General features: G+C 36.5%; 1 protein-coding gene across 1 annotated transcript in view; it reads right to left on the bottom strand.

Annotated features, from left to right (window-relative positions):
- Positions 1–4,305: 4,305 nt before the first annotated feature.
- Positions 4,306–14,935, bottom strand: part of PPAT (phosphoribosyl pyrophosphate amidotransferase) — a gene marked incomplete at both ends in the record, with an annotated part of 32,386 nt that continues 21,756 nt past the window's right edge. Inside the window, 10 exons of the mRNA XM_084233739.1 lie at positions 4,306–4,502; positions 5,530–5,650; positions 6,638–6,859; positions 7,904–8,031; positions 8,712–8,863; positions 10,007–10,079; positions 11,486–11,631; positions 11,714–11,826; positions 13,897–14,103; positions 14,756–14,822. Coding sequence (XP_084089865.1) covers positions 4,306–4,502; positions 5,530–5,650; positions 6,638–6,859; positions 7,904–8,031; positions 8,712–8,863; positions 10,007–10,079; positions 11,486–11,631; positions 11,714–11,826; positions 13,897–14,103; positions 14,756–14,822 — 1,426 coding nt within the window. The remainder of the gene's footprint in view (positions 4,503–5,529; positions 5,651–6,637; positions 6,860–7,903; positions 8,032–8,711; positions 8,864–10,006; positions 10,080–11,485; positions 11,632–11,713; positions 11,827–13,896; positions 14,104–14,755; positions 14,823–14,935) is intronic.

Here is a 14,935-nt window from a genome sequence, read left to right as displayed (position 1 = left end):
GTAAAATATACACCGGAATAATGGGTTTCCAAGAATTAGTACGGTTGGCGATAATGCAAGTTATTACAAGTGCTAAGGGCAATAGTGACTTTTCTAAGCGGTAGTAAAAGAAATGATTGGGGTTGTGAGAAGGACTGAAAAGGCAGCCTAGCATCGACCATACGTGGAAAGTCACAGGATGCTTTCCTGTCCTTAGGTGTTGGTGACAATAAACTGCACCAGTAATTCAAACATGTTACTCCCACTTGCCTTTGAGATTTTCACCCAAGATGGATCACAGGCTAGTCAAACTATTTATATATATATATATATATATTTGGGGGAGGGGAGTCTTGGGTGTTCTTTTAAACATTATATCCAATTACACCTAATGGCTCCAGCACCAGTATATTGCCCTCAAGTCTGTGATGGTGTTAAAAAATGCAGAGGGTTCTGGTTCTAGTGAGGGGCCTATAATCTTCATTTTAAAATGCTATCCCCACTACGGTGTCATTAGGTTATCACATTTTAATGAAGCAAATTCAGTGATGAACGAAGAGTACAAGGTCTCCTTTGTGCAATCATTTCCCATTCTGTCATAATGTAGGGAGTTCAGCATTATGGTGGATCCTGTGAGAAATTCCAGAAAGGTTAAAAGCACTGGTTAACGCTATGCAAAAGTTCAGGTACAGAAGACATTTTCTGCAGGCAAACATAAATTTACCTTGCATACGTTAAAATATCTAAGGAGCATGCAATTTTTTCCTGAAAGGCTTAGATTTTCATTCTGACCTCTTAAAAAAAACAAAGGCAGTTTTCCTTAAAGTTGCTATGTTCTATTTGAAATTCAAAGAAAGGCATTTTAGAGATTCAAGTGTTGTGCCAGGCAAGATCTTGAGAGGCATTAATATTAATATGATGGAATGGATTGTCTACCTGTTAAAGCAGAGTTTGCTAATTCCAGGGGCAGGAGAAAGATAATGTCTAAAATTGTTATGTAAGAAATAGTACAGGGCTAATTATTTAAAACACAGAGATTACTAACAGAAAGACTTAAGCGTGAAGTCACTAGAATGAAGGAGAAGCCCACAACCTCTTTATTTTCTAACTTCTAAAGTACATGTATGTATTATTTTGATTATATTTTGTTTTCTAGCAGTGGGGCCCTGGTGTTTTTATTTTTTACAGCAGTTTTAAGTTCACAGCAAAACTGGGCACAAGATATGGAATTCCCATATACCTCCTGCTCCACCCTATTCAGTCTCCCCACTAACATCCCCCACCCAGGGTGGCACATTTGTTACAGCTAATGATACTACACTGACACATCATTATCACCCAAAGTCTATAGTTTACCTTTTTACCTGAGGGCTCATTCATGATTACACATTCTATGGATTTGGAAAAGATATAATGACATGTACCCACATTATGGCACCGTAAGGAGTAGCCACAGTGCTAAAAATCCTCTGTGCTATACCAACTTAACCCCTTCTTCTCCCTAAGTCCTGGCAACCAGTGATCGTTAGTTTTGCCTTTTTTATAATGTCAGAATTGGAAAGAGAATATGTAGCTTTTCAGATTAACTTCTTTGACTTAATAATACTGCATTTAAGTTCCCTGACAACCTTCCCATTCTTATTAGTGTTTCCACAGATCTTGCCACTATCATAGTGCTTATTTAGTACTGCATTTCCAATTATTTTACTTATTTGTCTTTTCTACTCAGTCAACACTGCCTGGTTCATAAAAGATGGCCTACTTATTGAAGTGTTTGGATCAGAGAGAGAGGATCTAAATCTGACCAAGCAGTGCCAAGTGAATGGATGTGACTGTCTCCGTATATCGTAATGCACTAACTAAAAAATCACTATTAAAAAAAGTATACACGTGGGCCTCCCCGGTTGATCAAGAGCTGGGTTGCAAAGCTGCCCACAGCCTCTGCAGTGCCGGTTCGATCCCCGGCTGCTCCCAGGCCACTGGAGGAGGGTCCCACATGGCGCGCAGACCTCTCCTGCCGCCCACTGCTCCCCTCAGCAGTGTACTTCGGTCCTTCTGCCTGCTCTGCTTCCCGCTCTGGCTCTGGTGAATTCTCTCACCCTCCCGCACTTCTGACTGTACCCAGTGCTTGTATAAATAAATAAATAAATCTTTAAAAAAAAAAAAAGGTATACACGCATTTAAACATACTTATTACTTATGTCACCACACATCACAATGAAGTCACAATAAGGTAGGCATAGCTTAGTTCATAATATTAATCCTGTGAAAATATTTTTCATCTTCTTTGCACTTTCAATAATTTTCTCATAAATTTAAAGCAGATACACATTTGAGATTGAATTGGTAAAACATTATAATTCAATTCAGACTTCAGAAATCTGGAAATGAAAGACCATGATGGAGAAACAGTAACAAATTTGTAGATTAACAAACAGTCACAGTATCATTTTCCTTTATTAAAGCATTTCAATAAAACAAAGTAGAATCCATGAAAAATAAAACACAAAAGTCAAATTAGAGATTTTGGTTTAGTACTTTCCCTGAGTCTCTTATTTGTAAAATCAAATGTAAGTAAGGCCCGATCAAAATTGACCCACAGGTCTTCCCTCCTCATGCTGCTATGAGGAATACACTTAAGAGGCTATACTTGCAAATGGTCCCAGGGGGTTATTCAAATGTCAATCTACTTGTGTCAACTTCCACAGGGTTATCTGAACTTCTGCTGCCTGCCGCACAGGGCCTTAAAGAGCTGTCAAGATTTAATCTTAACCTTCTATGATGTCACATGTGAGACTATATACCAGATGATGAGATTTCAGCTGTTAATAAATATTAAATTTCTAAATGGGTTTGGATGCTATATACATCAAATTATGGTAAAACAGAAACACTGTCATGTTTTAAAAACCTTACATAAACAGGGACGGATGGGGGCAAGTCATCTTAAAACTTCAAATCTTAGACGTTACAAGAAAAAAACTTCAAAAAAGCCTAATACATTAGATCCCAGTAAGATAAAGTAGAAAAAAGCAGTTAAGCTGTTGCTTGGAATTAGATGGGCATACTCACTCATTTCAAAAAGGTAGTTGTCTCCTTGAACTTTAAAACAAAATTGGCCCCTACAGTGTTTCCACTTGCTAATTTAATTTCAATGATATGTATTTATTTTTATATATATGCTTGCAAGTGATCAAGCACTTCATTTTAAAAAAGCATGTAATTAATCAAATTAAGAATAAAAGGCCTGTTAGAATCTAAAAACTGATTTTTTATTTCAAGTGACTAAGTTACTTCCTAGACTTACACAAAAGGGCACTAAGTAATATGTATCATACTTTCTAGATGAACATAGAAAATTCTTTTTGACAGACATGTTTTTACAACCATTCTTAGGGCATCTCAAAAAGAGATGGCAAAGGGCTGCCAAACTATGTCTCCATCTTAAGAGAATCTCAATTATTGACAGTCAACATCCCAAAAGCTAATAATCATGCACTATCTTAAAATTTTGGGGTAAAATGGTGGCCTTAACTACCAAATGTATGTGACAAATTCACTTAATTATTTAATAATGTAAGTATCCCATTATACATGTGGGGGAAGTGAGGCACAAAAAGGTTTTTTGTTTGTTTGTTTGTTTTTTGCCCAGGGTTAGATAGGAAGCCAAGGTCAGAACTATAATGAGAACTCCAGATGTCAAACACCTTTGAGGTATAATGGATTCAAGCTTTGCATGAAATGTTGTATTTAACTCACCTGTCCAGTTTGTACTACACAGTCTCATCTTTTGCACTCTTTAAAGCACGGACCTGGCAAGTACCATTAACCCATTTGCCTTCTCTGAACAAGTGAAAAAGGTTAGCCAATGCTTGTGTAAAAAAGAATATCAAATATTATTGTAATCTACGCAATTAGCAAGTTCAGTTATGAAAATATTCCATAACTGAATTTTAGAAACTCAAAAAATATTCTACAAAATTCTGAGAATTTTGTACCTGGCAATTCCCTCTATTCTTTGCATTACTGTTGATCTCAACCTAAAGATATATGATATCGTAACTGGCAGCCTCAAAGTACTAAACTACTAGATAAAACTGAAGATCCTCCAAGTTCCTAGATAATGCCAAAATATACATCTAGGATTTATTAAAGAAAGAATAGCACTTTGGTACTCTTCAGAAAAAAAAATTTCAAAAATTTATAAAGGTAAATTATACACACATGGCATTTTACACTGTACTAACGGAGTAATAAAAAATGAATAGGTGTAACAACTGTAACTTCTCCACCAGCTTTATCTTGAAACATCAAGAACCCCTCCAACTACCATTCCAGTTCCACAGGGTAGTTCCCAGTGAGACAAGCTGTACAATGACCATTGGTTTGAAAACATTCCAGACCATTCCCATTTTCTTGAATCATAATATTTTGCTTTTTCACTTTCTGTTTTTTTAATTTTATCTCTTGTTGTACAGATGAAACCAGTCCTTCTACTGACAGATATGCAACACTGTTTGCTCCTATAGGAGAAAAGGGGGAAAAACAAGAACTCATGAGACTTCCTTAGGGAAGGAAGATCTGGTTCAACAGATAATTACAAACATAAAAACTTAAGACAGGATAGAAATTTCTTCCTTAGTTTTTCTTTTAAAAGAAGGGGAAACATCAACATCAGGACCTTTTTTACTTTTTAAAGTCTTAACTAAGAATTTAGGGACAACATAATTTTAAATAGCAGTGAAAACTTCAAGCCTAGAATGGATTCAAAAGTCTCAGGAGTAATTTTCTTGATTAACAAAGATTTGAATTAAGGAAGATCTGAGTTAAAATTTAAGTTCAAGATCTTAAAATTTCCTAAGTCTATTTTTTTATCTACAAGCTAAGGAAAACACTGCCTAGCTCTAGAGTTTCTGTGATGTTATGATGATGATATAGGTATGTTCCTGGCAAAGAGTGCTCACAATATCCAATCCATCAGGATGATATTCAAAATATTTACCAGGTAAGTCATAAAAAGTCAAAAGCGACAATCACTAACTACCAAGGCACACTGGCTAAGTATCTATATGATGTATAGTTTACACCTCACCTGATTTTGAAAGTAAATGCCTTAACCAGGATAACCAAGATATCCAAGTCTCCTGACCTCATTACTACAGATAAGCCCACTTATGTTTTTTTATGTTTTAATCTGTACCCATATCCAAATTATTCTATTAGGATATGGGTAAATTACTTTAGTTTTTCTTGGGATCTGACTTTTGGGGTGACTTTAATTAATATGCTTGCAGTTCCCTCTCTCTGGAAAGCCTTTCTTCCTTTTTCTCTGATCTCACCTTGGCCTAGCTCTTGCTCACAGCACTTCCTTATAGTGTTTACACACAATAGACACTCTTTACTATTAAGACAGTGTTGAAAATCTGTTTAACATGTACATCTACTTTTAACAAATACTGTTTTAATTTTTCATTAAAACTATAAAGACTGACAAGCTTTGAATTGTCTGTTAAAGATCAAGATAAAGTTTACAAAAATTTTAATACCTACCTAGATATTCTGGAAGATGCTGAAATTCCGGTTTATTGGCAATAAGCTCTTCTTTTGTTGGTATGTTTATTCCCATAAAGCATGGATATCTAATTGGTGGTGAAGCTACTCGAACATGTACCTTTTGAAAGAAATCATTTCACATATTATTTTTGCAAACCCATAGGTCTAATTTTATATTTCTCTAAATATATTTGGCTTTATTCAAGAAATGTGACATGCAAATTATCATGACATCAGTTTTTAATGACTGCATTACTCATCATTCTTGGAGAACATACCCATGAAAAATGAAACATTCATTATTAAATACACATTCATTATTTTGACATTCACTGTAAGAACAACTATGCAAAATTCTGTCACTGAAGAAATGCAACATAAAATTACAGAATATTTGAATCATACTTAAGCAGCCCTGCTCTAGACTCTAGCATATTCTGAACAAAAATTTCAACATATCAGCCACTTGTAAGGGTTTGTTTGTTTTTTTTTAATAACAAAGTAGCCTGTTGTCTTCTCACATCGCCTATGATTTTTTTTCTATCATTTTCTGCCTTTGGTCAGTAACAATTACATAGCTATAACTGGTGTCCACATTTATTTTTTACCTTTCTTATAATAGCAAAGATCTTCCCATGTTACATAACCTTCATAACTGTAGTTTTTAATGGCTGCATTATATTTCATTGTACTGGTGTACACTTTACTATTCACCCACCAATATATAGTAATTTCTAGTTTTGTTTTTATTACATAATTTTCACAGAATTCTAAAGAGTGAGATTAGCACAATAATAAATAGCTGGAAAATGAATCATAATTAATACTAAAGATTTAAAGAGTGAAGTAATTATTTTGGGGTCTTATTTGCTTTTAATTAATTTCATAAAAATTTTAAATGTTTATATTGCTTTAATTTATGAAAGTACTTAAGTGTTTAACTGGCTGTTACATGTGTTCCAAGTTGCTATAGTTATTGCTAAACAAAGTTGATTTAACTTATGTTGAACCATCCATTCTGATTCCCTGCACTGAAATGCAACTTTTATGCCAGTATCGTATTGTTTATTACTGATCCTTTAGGATACATTTTAATATTACTTACCTCTTTTGCACCAGACTCTTTGAGCAATTTTATTATGGGTGAGATGGTATTGCCTCTCACAATTGAATCATCTACAAGAACAATTCTTTTGCCTTTAAAGTTGTCCGACAATACTCCAAATTTTTTTGCAACACCAAGTTGTCTTAACCTCATGTTGGGCTGAATGAAAGTTCTTCCTACATACCGGTTTTTACACAACACCTCCACATATGGAAGGCTACACTGATAGAAAAAATAAAAGGACAATGAGCAGCAATACACAGAGAACTCTTGGTTCCTATTTTCTCCAAGTCACATAGTTGCTATTCTGGACTCCCTATCATAATCTGGACTCCCTATCAAACATATCCTCAGTAATTTTCCTTCACTATTTTTGAAAATTTTTAAAATCATTTTTATATGAGGTAATATTGGAATACCTCCATCAGGTATTACCACCAACTCACCAATATTCTACCACCTCAGACCATTGTGCTTCTTACCCATTTTTTCTTTCCCTCTCTCTCCCCTTCTGTGTTAGTTCTGTAGTCAGCTATCAAGGTTAGTTTTTCAGCTTTCCTTCACTGAATTGTAGGGGTAAAAAGGTGAAAAGAAAAAAACAATTTCTTATGGTAAAACCTGTAATACTTCTCTTTTAAACAAACATTAGTTAGCTTGGAAGAGAACACTAAGCATATGATGGTATGACACAGAACAAGCCACTGTCAGAAAAACTTACATATTGGAAAATTGTCAGCAAGAAAGAATTAAAACCAGAAAGCTAAGGAGATGCTTTGAGGAACAGGAGTTCTCAAAATTCCTCTAAAATGTGTGCATATTACTTAAAAAACAAAAACAAACTAAAAGAGTAAACTTTCCAACATAGGGGCTGTTGGATACCTTATCCCAGGATCTCTATATCCATAAAAATGAAATTAAGCATAGTACTAAGAACATTATACAATGTGAACATAAATGGCTTTATTATCATCTACATTTAATAGGGGACAAATGTCCCACTGGCTTGTGGGGGTACCCCAAGAAGTAGATTTTAATTCTATACATATTCATGACATTATCTTTTTAAATGAAGAGATCAATCCTCTAGTCTTTGGGTCAATCTTCTGTGGGCTCAACTAAAATAGTCCCATTGAATTAAAAGTCTAAAAAATGTAATTCTGGTAGTCACCAATATTTCCTTTTCATTTAAAATAAGGGTCCCTATATAGGCAAGGATTTCTAATTCCAGGGACAGAACAATTCATTGCAGGATACGTAAGAAAATACCTTTGCTGCATAACCCAGAGCAGCAGGTGTAGCAGATTCTGGGACAGTGCTAACCATATCTGCATCCACAGGCGCCTCAATTGCCAGCTGCTGACCACAACGGTATCTTACAGTATAAACCATTTGGTCTGGAATATATAAAAAAAGATTATTTTAACATGATTATAACTTAATATACAGTATAATTCAATATGGTATCATTATTCTAAAAAAGTAACTTGTCAGAATTCTATAGATTAAGTATAGAAATAAAACCAAGACATACAAAAACACTAAAGTGGGAACATAAACTCGGGAATTCACTGTTAAAAAAAAATTGATCTTGGGGCCTCCCTGGTGGCACAAGAGGTTAAATCTCAGCACTATGAAGCTATCCATGGCCTCTGTGGCACGAGTTCAATCTCCAGCCCGGGAGCTACCCACATAGCACAGCAGACCTCTCCTGTTTCACCCGCTGCTCCCCTCAGCAGTGTATTTCAGTGGATCTGCCTGTTCTGCTCCCCACTCTGTCTCTCCCCACTCTGTGAATCCTCTCACCCCCCACACCTCTGGCCTGCACCCCAGCTCTTGTATGCATAAATAAATAAATCTTTAAAAAAATTGATCTTGATACACATTTGAAAATCATAAAAGAAAAACAAAGTCCAAGAGTCAGATGAAAAGGGAAAATAAAGATCCATTGACTTGAGGCTCAGTCCAATTACCCTCAATATACAACTATGTGCCTGCAAAGGCCAGATAAGCCAACCAAGAATGCTGTTTTAATAAGTAAGAGATTTATATCAATAGCTAAAGAAATCTAACTTACCTTCAAATATGCTATCTGGTCTTGCAAAATAAACATATTCAAAGATACAAAAAGCCATTGGGTTTCCTTCAGGTCTTGGTATAATATCAAGAGTTTGGACATTATATCTGGATATTTCCACAATTTCTCCAGGCAAGACTTCACGGTAATATCTTGGGGAACAATGTTGAAGAAAGAAAACTTTAAAAAAAAACAGTCCTTAAAGTTGATGATAATATCTATTATATGGTACACACATAAATACGCACCCTCCCTTATAGAGGAAAACAGTTTTGCTTAATATAAAGCCCAGAGATGGCCTAAAAAATAAATAAGTAAAATTCCTCCAATAGTAATTTCTTTGAATCTGTTAAGCTTAAATTCCAATTTAGAATAATAATAATAAAGAAGCTCTAAGTTTTATTGACTTTGAAAGACTAAAGGCTATAGAGAACATTCTTATCCTGACTTTTTTTTTTCAAATATAACACCACTCCTTGTTAAGGAGATTCTGCCCTTCTAAAATAAGCCCCATGGTATTTTAGAAAGCAAGATGTGGGCCTCCCTGGTGGCCTAGGGGTTAAGTCTCAGTGCTATCAATGCTATCATCTAAGTTCAATCCCTGGCCAAGGAATTAACCCACATGTGGCACAGCAGACCTCTCCTGTCCTGCCCGCTGTTCCCCCTAGTATGTATTTCAGTAAATCTTCCTGTTCTGCTCCCCATTCTGTCTCTGGTGAATCCTCTCACCCCCAGCACCTCTGGCCTACACCCCAGTTCTTCTACTAAATAAATAAATATTTTTTTTTAAAAAAGGATAGCAACATGCCAGTTTCAGAATTAGGAGGCATTACAGGAACATTAAAGTTAAAGTGGGGGCAATTGCTGTGCACAACGTACTTAACAAAATACATCTATAAATGTCTTCCTGTTGACAGAAGAAAATGTTCATGTAAAAAATCAAAAGATGGGCCTCCCTGGTGGCATGGCAGATTGAGCACAGTGCTGTAAAGCTATCCGCAGCCTCTGCAGCCTGGGTTCAATTTCTGGCCAGCCAGGGAGATACCCACATGGCATAGCAGAACTCTCCTGCCTCACCTGCTGCTTCCCTCAGCAATGTCTTTGGTCCGTCTGCCTGTTCTGCTTCCCACTCTGTCTCTGGTGAATCCTCTCACCCACCCACACCTCTGGCCTGTACCCCAGTTCTTGTATAAATAAAATAAATCTTTAAAACAACAACAACAAAAAAAAAAATCAAAAGAAAAATTTTTAATCAATGCTAAAAAAGTTAATATGCTGAGTGAGATAAAACTTACCTTGCACCAATAGATAAAAAGCTACACGATTCTGAAGACACCACCCATCCTTCAGTTTCTGAGGATTTTTTTTCTGTAAATCACAAGATGAACAATTCCATTAATGGATATGAGAAATTTAGGCTTCTACTTATTCCAAAGAACAACAAAACACCAAATAGATGAATTTAAAAATCCACAGAATATCTATTTCTATGATTTTATGAACACATGAATCCTTATTTGACTTACAGCAAAGATAAAATGAATGATCCTAAGATTCCATCAAATGTTACAATTTCATTTCAAATAAGGTAGTTGATAAATAAGTCCAAACAAAATCATTAAAACCACAATGCAGAGGGCCTACCCTGGTGGTGCAGCGGTTGAGCGTTGGGTTGCAAAGCTGCCAGCAGCCTCTGCAGCATCAGTTCAATCCCCGGCCACTGGCAAGGGTCCCACATGGTGAGACAGACCTCTCCTGTCTTGCCCAAACTGCTAAGCAGTGTGCTTCATCGTTCTGCCTGTTCTGCTCCCCGCTCTGGCTCTGGTGAATTCTCTCACCCTCCCACGCTTCTGACTGTACCCAGTGCTTGTATAAATAAATAAATAAATCTTTAAAAAAAACAAACCAAAAGAAAAAAAAAACCATACTGCAGAAATGAAAAGGTTGGACAAAGGATATGAATAGCTAATTCAAACAGGAATAAACAGGAGTGTCCGTTAAAAACATTAAAAGTGGCTCGTTCTGTAACAGGGTGGTCCCCAGGAAAGGGGGAGGTTCCAGGTTCTCTGCCCCACCCAAATGGAGGGTGGAGCTAACCAGGGAGAGAAGAAGCTGAAGAGGAGACTGAGGAAGGAAGGAAGCAGGATGGAGCCAGAAGGAGACCTGGAGGAGGCGCATGGAGCCTTGAGACACGTGAAGAAACTGCGCTTGTCTTTTGGTCATGGACTGGGTGACACAGATGTGGGTGAGACCCATGGGGAGGTGACTATGGCAGCTTTTATCTTGATTTTGATTTTGCTCTTTTCCTTCCAGGCTTGTCTGGTTGTTTCTGACCCTTTTCTGTGGGTCTCCACTGGAAGATGCTTTGGATTTGTGGCAGGCTTTGGGGCCTTGCTCTGGGCCAATCCCATTTGGATGGTGTTTTACCCACGAGGGGATGGGTAACTTTGGGTACTTGATTTAGAAACTAGATTCTTTGCCTTTCCTGTATTGTTTCCTAGTTGTATTAAAGTTCCTTCCCATTAAAGTCTCATATGTTTTGTGTTGATGCGGCGGATGGCAGAACCCATTTAGAATAGGCAGGTTTGTGGGGTTTGGGCTGCCCTTCTCCCTGCCCTGTAACAATTCTTAGAAACACAAGGAAATCTACTTTAAAATTTAAGAAGTAATTGTTTTCTTTTTTTACCTAGTCCCCCTATCTAAAAGAATTAGGGTGTGCAAGCAATATGATGGTGAACCAGAAGCATTATGAATTTCTTTCTGAAGCTCATTACCTTTAGCATTTATATCAGAAACAGGAATAAGTCGACCAATGCAAAGAGGACGATTTCCATAAGGATCTCGTACTGCATAAATAACATTTCTGTGCATTATAAGCAGGGAGTATGCTGTGGGGGCTTCGTTCATCAAGTTTTTAATCCTAGAATTAATGAAATAATTAAATCAATTTCAGCTATAAACACATTACTAGAGCAGCAAGCTTAGCCTCGTTTTACAATTACCTTGCTACCCAGTCTGGGGTATCATCTTCTTCCTGAGGAGGGGTATATGCCAGTAACTGAGTAATCATTTCACTATCAGAACTAGTTGACAGACCAATACCACGACGCAGGAGCTATTCAGAAGGGAAAAAAGTTTATTAGAAAAGAAGCTCCACTTCACCCCTCACCCAATACCCAACTACAACAGAATTCTGATATGGATGTTCAGCCATGAAAATTCTGCATTCTACTAATGATATGTGTGTATAATAATAAAAAGCCATGACTGGAAGCAGTGGGAAGTCTCTGGGAAGTCTCAGAGGGAAAAATGTGCCTTGGGAGGTATATAGAAGTTTTTGAAAACTGAAGTAATATAGATATGCAATGGAGAAGAGAGTGAGGAAGAAGGCACGAAAATTTGTGGTTCTTATTCTACTTTGATATTCCTGACATATAGAACACATTCCCTAAGAGTGGCAACCTATGCTACACTAACTATAATGGGGACTTTTAAGTCAGGTTTGTTGGTGGGAGTGATGGTAGCTACCATCTTTATTGATTATCACTGCACTGACCCAGTAGGAGAAAGGAATTGCACTGAACAATTAAATGTAGATATACCAAAAACCTAGTTGAATGCACTCTGATGATTACAAAGTTCTGGGGCAAGACTTATCAGGACAAGAGCATGACTACAGAAATGTACAGGCTGACCTTAAACTGATAATACAGGATAATTTCACTAGGCAGTTAAAAGTATAGGGATGAAGTTTAGCATCTGGCTTAGGCTTTATGCCTAGAAATAATGAGTTACGGATTATTTGGAATTGAATTCTTTTTTTTTTTTTTTTTTTTTTTTTTGTGGGACCCTCGTGGGCGGCCGGGGAACAAACCGGTGCTGCAGAGGCTGTGGGCAGCCTCACAGCCCAGCGCTCAACCGCTGCGCCACCAGGGGAGGCCCTGGAATTGAATTCTTAGTGGTTATCTCCAAGTGGTATCTTAGTAATTTTGATTTCCTATTTATACTTTTGGGATTATATGACTTAATCAAACATAGAAGGACAATGAGTGATTCCAGATATTTCCCACCCACCAGTTCCCCATTATTAGACTTTTCTAACTACTTATCCTATGGCAAAATGCCTGATTATAGAATGCCAGGGACATAACGGTGTGTGTATATGTGCGTATAACCATTTTATCATGAAATACCACCTGGTTTTTTATTTCTAAAGTTAGCCAATCAAGATTACTAGAATTTAATGAACTGAAAAAAAGTTGGTTTCAATTAATGAACAGCAAGAATGGAAAAATTAAGAAGCTATCAGGAATATAAAGACACCAAGTAACTTTTCTTTATCTTAAAGAAAGATGAAATAATGGTTGAAGGCATAGATATAAATTAACATGGAATGCTCCGAATAACATGATATGAACAAAAAGGAACATAGTAAATATAGTAAACTCTTTGCCCCTTTCCCAGGATCAATTTCCTGTAATTATTTCTAAATCACTTTTTAAATTTATTTGTCATCTTCAAGTTTATATTCTATTTTCTTATGCTCTGACAAAGGTAAAAGGACAGCAAGAATCTACAGACTTTGGGCCTCCCTGGTGGCGCAAGGGGTTAAGCACCGCACTATGAAGCAATCCGCAGCCTCTGCAGCACGAGTTCAATCCCCGGCCAGCCAGGGAACTACCCACATGGCGCAGCAGACCTCTCCTGTCTCGCCCGCCACTCCCCTCAGCAGTGTATTTCAGTCAGTCTGCCTGTTCTGTTCCCCACTCTGTCTCTGGTGAAGCCTCTCACCCCCACCTCACACCTCTGGCTTGTACCCCAGTTCTTGTATGCATAAATAAATAAACCTTAAAAAAAAAAAATCCACAGACTTTCATTTCTCTGTGCTAATAGCAACTGGAAATCATTTTTTCCAAATCTCTAAAGGAATGCATTACAATCACTTCAGAAGCATATAAAATACAAACTCAAGACACCCCCCTCTATCCCCACCAAATCTGACATGGTATCTTTCAATCTGCAACTGTAAGTAATTCAGGTAACTGGATAAAGTTGTTCTTTGAATTTAGATAGAAGGTGGCAACAATTAAAAAAATATCCTTTACCAAGATCCTAAACTGGTATTAAGGGTAACTTCTTTTCATTAATTTATCTTAATCACAAATAAAGTATTAAAAACACTTACCTTTTTCCTTAGTCGAGCAGCATTTACCAACTCGCCATTATGTGCCACAGCTATTTTCCCATGAAGTGTTTCAACAACAAAGGGCTGACAATTCTCTAATTCACAGTTTCCTGTAGTAGCGTACCTTGTGTGTCCAATTCCAAGATTTGAAACATACAATTTCTTCAAATTGTCTTCAGTAAAGACGTGATTTACAAGACCCATCCCCTTACAAAGTCAAAAATAAAAGCTCATCTCAGGAAAAAATAAGACTTGTAATGCCAACAAAACACTCCTAAATTAAAAGTCCCTGTTCAGACAATCCCAAATTAGACCACATAGTTTACATAGTATCTCTGTGCTTCAGAATTTCTAATCTCCGTAAGTAGAAAGGGGGGAAAGTGAGGGGAGAGTCTAACCTAACTGTAAGAATTGTGAATCACTGAGATTAAGGAAGATTCATAAAATAAAATTAACCATTATAAAGTGAATAATTCAGCAACATTTAATACATTAACAATATTGAAGCACTTGTTTTAGAAGATATTTTTCATTGAAACATTGAAGAACAGATGTACTAAGTAATAAAATTCACCAAATATAAACTAAATTACTTGTATTAAATTTAAAAAGTATGTCAAACTATTTAAATAAATAAATGATTTAAGTCAGCTAGCAAACTATCATCCGGAATAAAATTAATCCTAATAGGACAAATGCTAGAATATAAAGTTAGAAACAGCTGGTTCGAAGAACATAAGTTCTAAATGCAAATTATGTGTTCAAGTCTCTTTCCCCCACAAGCTGAATACTACCCACACATACAATTATCTGATTATTGGTATATTTATAAGTCAGCATTTTTCTATGCTCAAAATACCTTGTGAGTTTTGAATGTTGGCACTGAATTTCCATCACTGGTTACAATGCCAGCACTTTCCTGACCCCTGTGAATATAAAAAAGGTATCAACTGTTAAGTCTAACATTAAGTTTTGTAATGAACTTTATGAAACACACTTCTCTCAAAAGCAGCCATAAACTCAGGCTGACAACACATTA

Source organism: Talpa europaea (genome assembly GCF_964194135.1).
Source record: "Talpa europaea genome assembly, chromosome: 5".
Taxonomy (NCBI): domain Eukaryota; kingdom Metazoa; phylum Chordata; class Mammalia; order Eulipotyphla; family Talpidae; genus Talpa; species Talpa europaea.
The sequence above is the reverse complement of the archived record's forward strand: the minus strand, read 5'-3'. Positions and strand labels throughout refer to the sequence as shown.